The sequence below is a fragment of the Sparus aurata genome, chromosome 9 (assembly GCF_900880675.1).
Source record: "Sparus aurata chromosome 9, fSpaAur1.1, whole genome shotgun sequence".
NCBI lineage: Eukaryota > Metazoa > Chordata > Actinopteri > Spariformes > Sparidae > Sparus > Sparus aurata.
This window is the reverse complement of record NC_044195.1, coordinates 18077248-18085043: the sequence shown is the minus strand read 5'-3', so window position 1 is coordinate 18085043 and position 7796 is coordinate 18077248. Positions and strand designations below refer to the sequence as shown.

General features: G+C 40.9%; 1 protein-coding gene across 5 annotated transcripts; it reads left to right on the top strand.

Moving 5' to 3' along the window:
• Window positions 1–1087: 1087 nt before the first annotated feature.
• LOC115587910 (NADH-ubiquinone oxidoreductase 75 kDa subunit, mitochondrial) lies at window positions 1088–7784 on the top strand. 5 transcript variants are annotated; one of them, XM_030428010.1, is made up of 19 exons: window positions 1088–1253; window positions 1963–2042; window positions 2508–2608; window positions 2693–2800; window positions 2927–3003; window positions 3200–3281; window positions 3406–3536; window positions 3622–3807; window positions 3904–4038; window positions 4138–4252; window positions 4444–4589; window positions 4679–4807; window positions 4915–5044; window positions 5139–5299; window positions 5399–5553; window positions 5791–5966; window positions 6052–6186; window positions 6311–6383; window positions 7220–7784. In XM_030428010.1, exons 2-19 carry the CDS (start codon window positions 1964–1966, stop codon window positions 7309–7311), a joined length of 2211 nt encoding a protein of 736 aa, XP_030283870.1. In that variant the 5' UTR covers window positions 1088–1253; window position 1963; the 3' UTR covers window positions 7312–7784. The 5 variants fall into 5 exon arrangements, with proteins under 5 accessions (XP_030283870.1, XP_030283873.1, XP_030283874.1 ...); XM_030428013.1 differs by having other exon boundaries at window positions 1835–2042; XM_030428014.1 differs by lacking the exon at window positions 1088–1253 and adding an exon at window positions 1291–1579.
• Window positions 7785–7796: the final 12 nt, after the last annotated feature.

Sequence of the window (7796 nt, the reverse complement as noted above, 5' to 3'; positions counted from 1 at the left end):
CGTCTGCTGTATTTTCCGTTTTCATATTTTGTTTTTATTGTATTTGACTTGATGTCATTGAAGAGTATGTCATTGTGACAGCATGTAATAGCAGGCTTTGATGTCTTATGTACACACACTAGACCACCAAGTGGCTTTACACGGGCCCAATAAGTATACACTAGCCTGACATCAGCCCAGATGTTAATGTATTTCCATTTCCTGAGGGGCTGTTTACAAACTCACACACTTCCTGTTATTTATTTCTGTTGAACTCTTGACATGTAAGGATTACATCATTGTTAGTTACCATCCTGGGTTGAATACATGGGAAGCAAAACATTTACCTCCCCTTCAAACAACAACATTCAGCATGCCTTCCTGGCACGTTAGGAACAACCCAAGTGGACCTCCATTTTTAGGATTGTGTGCCTTTTTAGAATACATTGCAAAGTAATGTGATGAAGAAAGTGTAGCCACGTTGTGCCCAGTGATTGCATGTAACAAAGTACATCTACTCAAGTGCTGTTCTTCAGTACAATTTTTAGTTACTTGTACTTTCCTTAAGTATTTCCCTTTTCTGCTACTTCATACTTCGGCTTCATTTTGGAGGCAAATAATGTACTTTTTACTCCACTACATTTATTTGATAACTGAAGGTACTAGTTACTTTCCCAGTTAAATTGCATACTACCTCAGAGCGAAAGTAGTTGAAATTGATTTGATTTGACTAAGTGCATTTTTGTCTGTGATTGGATAAGAAAAAGATATGCTGAGCTCGATAATCAGAAAGATGAATATTATAATCGGCAGACTGGTAATTGATGGGTGGATAGGAGGCTTTAAAGTACAGTAAATATGTATAATTTATGTGTACTTAATTTACTTTTGATACTTAAGTACATTAATGTCAGATACATTAAGACTTTCAATACTATTTGCATGGCTGACTTTCATGTTTGCCAAAGTCATATTTTAACAAGCTATTTTAACTCCAACTCAAGTATGACTTTTGGGTGTTATTTACATTGATTGTACCACATCACCACAGCCTGTCCCAAATGAGAATATGCTGAAGTATGGGTTTACATCACTGTTGTGGCTAGCGTTGAACATCTGCACCATTAAATTAGTTAGTGTTTTCAGAAGTTAGCCTTTCCATTGGGATTATGGTAACAGTCGTCCAGGATTACTTAATCCGTGACGCAGCAGAATAACAACAGGACAGTGCGCAATCTACGTCGCAGGCAGTCTCATGAGGACAAACTGACAAGGTAAGTGACGCTGACCGGCCACCGCCGTGTTTTATTACAGGATATTAACATTATCAGGCGTATGCCGTGTTTAGTCGGGGCACGTGTGCTGAACAAAATGTTAGGAACGTCTCCTTAATAATGAAATGACTGGTCAAATTGTCCGGCTGCATGTCGGTTGACGTTATGTCACGTTGACGTTAGCCTGTTTGTAGCGGGTTGTGCTACGTTTGTGGTTGGAAATTGAACGTTTCGAACGTTTGGAAACACCGTTGCAGCGGCAGGAGATATTTCTCATGACGTAGCAGTCGAATATAACAATGTCGCGAGCTCACAGGCAGCTAACGGTAACTTATATCCATCTTTGCTAACGCTAGCTTGGTACACCATTTCATATTTATCACGTTAACTAAGTTATAAAGTCAAATTTCCAACGTTATGCAGGGCATACAAACATGTCATGTTTCTTTACACCCGTTCAGACTCGTCAATTTATAGCTTGAACAGTCGTGACTTTCTATTTTCATAATACGTCAAAGCGCAAATCGACCGCTCCTGACTAGCTAGCTAAAATGACTTCTGTTTTTCTTTTGGTTTGGAAGCTTGGCGGTCCTCGGGCCATTTAAAATCACGAACATCTTGCAGCCTTGTGGACAGTTTGGAAAAGTGTGTCATCCAGACGATCTAGACTCTAGTTACACGTGATCCTGCCTCTCTGCATCTCTTCCAGCATGTTGCGTCTGCCTGTTGTGAGCCGGAGCCTCTTTCCAGCAGCTCTCACCAAAGGAGGTGCGGCTGCAACCAACAATGGTAAAAATCTGTCACTTCATCAGCTGGTTAATTGATTTTGCCTTCGTTACGTACAATACTTGTATTTCTACACAACGCCCGTGTTGTTTGTGCGCAAGAACCAGAACTCTTTTCTCTGAGATCCACTGATGGATTATGGGCAGGATTAGAGACTCGCCAGCTTCTACGTTTGGTGCCAGGCTGCTGCTGGCTCAATATAGTCAGCTCCAGCCAGTGGGAGTAGTTTCTCATTACTTTGTAATACCAGGAAACCACTTTAATATAATGTGCTATAAACTATGAACAATAATGTTGCTTATTTATTTAATGATAAAGGTTCTCAGTCATCCAGGTCATGATCATTCTAAGTGCTATCCCGTGGGCAGCTGGACGTATTTCAGCTCTCATCCAAGAAGCTACTTAATTTTATTTAAAGCAAAGAAAAAGATAAGATCTGCACTGAAACGTTTCTGTCTGTGCTTGAAGTTCGCACCGCAGCTACAGCAACAGCAGCCGCCCCTAACCTCCTGGAGGTGTTCGTGGATGGGAATCCTGTCATGGTGGAGCCAGGGACCACTGTGCTGCAGGTAACACAGTAAACTCGTGCATGCAGTCACATAGGGCTTGATTCCTAGTATCAGATTTGAAACTGTGACTCAATCTTGTCATAGGCATGTGAGAAGGTAGGAATGCAGATTCCTCGCTTCTGCTACCACGAGCGCCTGTCAGTCGCTGGGAACTGTCGCATGTGTCTTGTGGAGATTGAGAAAGTTCCTAAGGTATGTTTTAGATTGGATATGGGAGATTTCTATGTCTATTTTGGTTTGAGAATTTTTTGTACAAATTGTTGACATGTCTGTGCCTGATTAAATAATAATAATGATTTTTTTTTTCCCATTTTGTAGCCAGTGGCAGCCTGTGCAATGCCAGTGATGAAGGGCTGGAACATTTTAACCAATTCTGACAAAACAAGGAAGGCCAGGTAGGCTCATACTCAAAACTAAGACAGTGATATTACATGTTTGCTTTATAGAGTTTATATTGCTCTATATTTATCTTATTATAAACCAAGGTGACCCAATTAAGGACCCACATCTGTCATAACAAATGCTACTAACTCGACATTTCCTTGTAAGAAAGTAACCTAAAATATTCTTAATCAAAACTGTTGTTTACAGAGAGGGTGTGATGGAGTTCCTGCTGGCTAACCACCCATTAGATTGCCCAATCTGTGATCAGGGCGGAGAATGTGATCTTCAGGTAAAAATAATGTGTATGTAGATGTATTCTTCATAGATTTGAGTGTACACATGATAGACATTGTTTTCTTTGGAATTTATTTTGTAAGATTGACTTATAAGACTGAATGCAATTTTGTTTGCAGGACCAGTCGATGCAGTTTGGCAGTGACAGGAGCCGCTTCACAGAGAGCAAAAGAGCGGTGGAGGACAAGAATATTGGCCCTCTCATCAAAACCATCATGACTCGCTGTATCCAGTGCACGCGCTGTGTACGGTGAGTGTCACATCAATACTTAGCGTAAGTTGAGTGTAAATTTCCAATGTTAAAAAGTACGTTTTTTTTTTCTCCGCTGCTACAGCTTTGCCAGCGAGATTGCAGGTGTGGAGGAACTGGGCACCACCGGCAGAGGCAATGACCTGCAGATTGGGACCTATGTGGAGAAAATGTTCATGTCAGAGCTGTCAGGGAATGTTATTGACATATGCCCAGTGGGGGCCCTGACCTCAAAACCATATGCATTCACTGCTCGTCCATGGGAGACCAGGTTTTTAAATTGTGTTCTACATTTTGATTTTTTTTTTTTTTTTTAGGTTTAAAAGGTTTGATTTTACACTCAAGCATTCTCTTCTGTGACCTGCAGGAAGACTGAAACCATTGATGTTCTGGATGCTGTAGGTAGTAACATTGTGGTGAGCACTCGCGGGGGCGAGGTGATGAGAGTCCTGCCTCGTCTCAATGAGGATATTAATGAGGAGTGGATTTCAGACAAAACCAGGTTCTTTTCTTACCACACAAAGTTTGCTTCTACACATACATAGATTTCTGTACGATGTTTGCAGCATAACTGAACTTGTCCTTGTTTCCATCGCTACAGGTTTGCTTATGATGGACTGAAAAGGCAGAGGCTTACTCAGACAATGGTGAAAAATGAGTCTGGGCAGTTGGTTGCCACAACCTGGGAAGATGCTCTGACTCGAGTTGCTGGAGCAGTATGTAGTTTCTGATTAAATCAAGTGTAGATAGATAGATAGATAGATAGATAGATAGATAGATAGATAGATAGATAACTGTATTTAGGGAGGAGGGGAAATTAGGTCTATTAGGTGTATGATAATTTCCAAATGTCCGACCTACATAAGGCAGCCCTGAGCCCTGCTTATACATATGTTTTCTCTGACAGCTGCAAGGAGTGGAAGGAAATGATGTTGCTGCTGTTGTTGGAGGCTTGGTTGATGCAGAGGCACTCATTTCCCTGAAAGACTTGCTGAATCGTTTCAATAGTGACACCCTGTGCACTGAGGAGGCATTCCCAATGGCTGGAGCTGGGTAAGACCATAGAATGCATAACACTGAAGATAAGACTAAGCTGTTTAGCACTGTTGTTCCTTTAACTGCTTTAATATTGGCTTTTTCAGATCTGATCTGCGTTCAAACTATCTCCTTAACACTGGGATTGCTGGCATTGAAGAAGCTGACCTGCTGCTTCTGGTTGGCACAAACCCACGCTATGAGGCTCCTCTTTTCAATGCGCGAATCAGAAAAGGGTAGGTTAAATGCTGTAAATACAGTATCTGGGGTTGTTGGATAATGTCAGACTAGTAAAGTTGTGATAAAAAAAGCATGCTCTTTAATTTTGGCACCTCTCATTCAGCTGGCTTCACAATGAGTTGCAAGTGGCTCTTGTGGGAAAGGAAGTGGACCTGAGTTACACACACGACCATCTTGGGGAATCTGCCACGGTTCTTCAGGAAATTGCGTCAGGGACTCACCCATTTTCCCAGGTAACACTGTCAACACTCTCAGTAATACAATAAGTGTGAAGTTGATGTATGAATGTCTGTTCCTCATGGTTATGTCCTCTATCTCCTCTCGCAGGTCTTGGCTAAAGCGAAGCGTCCTGTTGTGGTTGTTGGAAGCAGTTGCCTGCAGAGAGAGGATGGGGCTGCAATAATGGCTGCTGTGTCAACGATTGCTCAAAACGCTCGCGTCAGCAGTGGCGTGGAGGAAACCTGGAAGGTTCTCAACGTACTTCACAGGTCATACTCTTGGAAAAGTACATAGGAAGCTTTCAGTAACAGGACGGTGTTTAAGGGGGATTTTTATTGTAATGTATGCTGTTTTTCCTGCATATTCAGGGTTGCCAGTCAAGTGGCTGCACTTGATCTTGGGTACAAGCCAGGAGTGGAGGCTATCAGAAAGAACCCGCCCAAACTTCTGTTCCTACTTGGAGCTGATGCTGGCTGCATTACTCGCCAAGACCTCCCAAAGGATAGCTTCATAATTTATCAAGGTCAGCTGGTTCACAGCAGCAGAACCCTCCCATTTACATTAATTTATGCATGGCATCTGAAGGAGGCAGTGCTATTCCTGACATATAATCTTTTGCACGTATAGATGGGTTGAAAGGGAAAGCCTGAATAAATTAGTGCAGATGCTTCCATACGGTACCCAAGGGGCCATGAAAAGGTTTTAGAAGTGTGAAACTATTTTGCACTCAATTTCAATGCTCTTTGCCATAACTGTCCAGGTCACCATGGCGATGTCGGTGCACCAATGGCTGATATCATACTTCCTGGAGCTGCATATACTGAGAAATGTAGCACCTATGTGAACACTGAAGGCCGTGCCCAGCAGACCAAAGTGGCTGTGACTGCTCCAGGCATGGCGAGGGAGGATTGGAGGATCATCAGAGCCATTTCTGAGGTGAACTACAATCAGTAATAATGGTGTTACATTAAATATTAAGAAGTAAGACTTAAAGCTGTGTATTTTTCCATCCATAATTAAGCTTGCTGGAGTAACTCTGCCATATGACACCCTTGATGAGGTGCGTGATAGACTGGCAGAGGTTTCCCCAAATCTGGTGCGATATGATGATGTCGAGGAGGCTAACTACTTTAAGCAGGCTAACGAACTCTCTAAGGTCAGCTGTTATCTTACTCCAGCATGCGTTTAGCTGATTACACAGGGGCACTAATTAAGCTTTATATCAGTATGCTTCATGCTGCTCTCTGTGATGATGGTGGTATCTGGCGTATCTCTTTCAGGCAGTGAACGCGGCTGTCCTTGCCGGACCTTTAGTCCCTCCACAACTTACTGTGAAGGACTTCTATATGACTGGTGGGTTTTTAGTACTCCTCTCACTAAAACTAGTCTGAATGTTATTTTTGCACCAAAATTCTCCCGGAAACAGCTTAGGAGTTGAAAATGTACATTTCCATGAGAATGTTATATTTGTCCAGTAAATTTCATTGATTTGAAATATTCTGAGTATTGACTATTTTCAGATCCAAATAGTAAAACAAAATTAATTACAGGACACAAAAAAGACCACAAAAAAACACACCACATAATTGTTGAGTGGAAAACTTTTGTTTAAACAATGGACAGAAAACATTTTATTGCTACAGATTACGTTTTAGTGTCATCTGCAAAATTCATATGCAAGTAAAGATAGTGCAGTTAGCTTGCCAGAAATGAGAAATTACATGACATTAAGTAGCGATAAAGCAAGCAAGTGATTTTGATTTTATCATCATGTCATGGTTTAGGAAAAAAATGCAATATATAGCTAACATTTGCAAAGGTTGTAATAGATTGTAGCCACTGGTAGTCATAAAAATAAAATCTAGATTTAGTTTGCCTGACAGCTTTTGATGGTGCTCCTGAAAGCCTGCTTTACATACTAGCATTTATAGCCAAAAATGGCAGAATTGTAGCAATAATTGAATTCAAAGTGATTTGTAGAAAGTGCTCCTTAGTTAAAAGCTGGTAATCTGGATTTTGTGAAATTCTTGTTTGTCAACCCTTAATGACAAATTTAACTGAATTTGTGAGACAAATATTAAACAGCATACAGCCCCAAATGTTATGTGTATATTGGACTGACATATTCATCCTTGAAAATGGAATAATGCTGTGGCAACACCATCATCTGCTCTCAATTTTACCCGCAGATCCGATAAGCAGAGCCTCCCAGACGATGGCGAAGTGTGTGAAAGCTGTCACAGAGGGGGCACAAGCTGTGGACGAGCCAGCCATATGTTAAGCACAGTGGATATCCATCCAGTCCTAAAAAAAAAAAAATACGCACAAGTCTGCTATTTGCACATTCCTAGAAACATATTTATATTGCACTTGTGTATTGCTATAGTAGATGTTTTACTATAGAAGATGCCTCATTATATGCGCACATTATGGAGCTACCGTACCTTACTTAACCTGCAGAAATGTGTGTACGTGCTTCATGCAGAGTGAAGATGTAAGCTTAGATTGACCAAATTTCCAAAAATGCACTCCTGACAGTTCATGTTTTCACATTTAAGAAGGTGTGACCAAAGGTTTAAAAATCCCTATCCTTTAAATCTAGTTTTCTTGTATTCCTGAAAAATGACCAATATTAAAACTGTTAATATATTTTCCTAAAGGTATATGAAGTATATATCGTAACATATGCAGCCATTTGTGTGATATTTAATAAACCAGTTTTCTGTAGAAGCCTAATGAATCTTTACAAACCCCCCTATTCAATCT

Excerpts from the sequence above, each read along its gene's own strand:
- LOC115587910 (XM_030428010.1), top strand. The coding sequence starts at position 1,964 with ATGTTGCGTCTGCCTGTTGTGAGCCGGAGCCTCTTTCCAGCAGCTCTC. Across the intron at positions 2,609-2,692 it reads CAGGGACCACTGTGCTGCAG|GCATGTGAGAAGGTAGGAAT; the intron begins GTAACACAGTAA and ends ATCTTGTCATAG. Across the intron at positions 5,300-5,398 it reads GTTCTCAACGTACTTCACAG|GGTTGCCAGTCAAGTGGCTG; the intron begins GTCATACTCTTG and ends CTGCATATTCAG.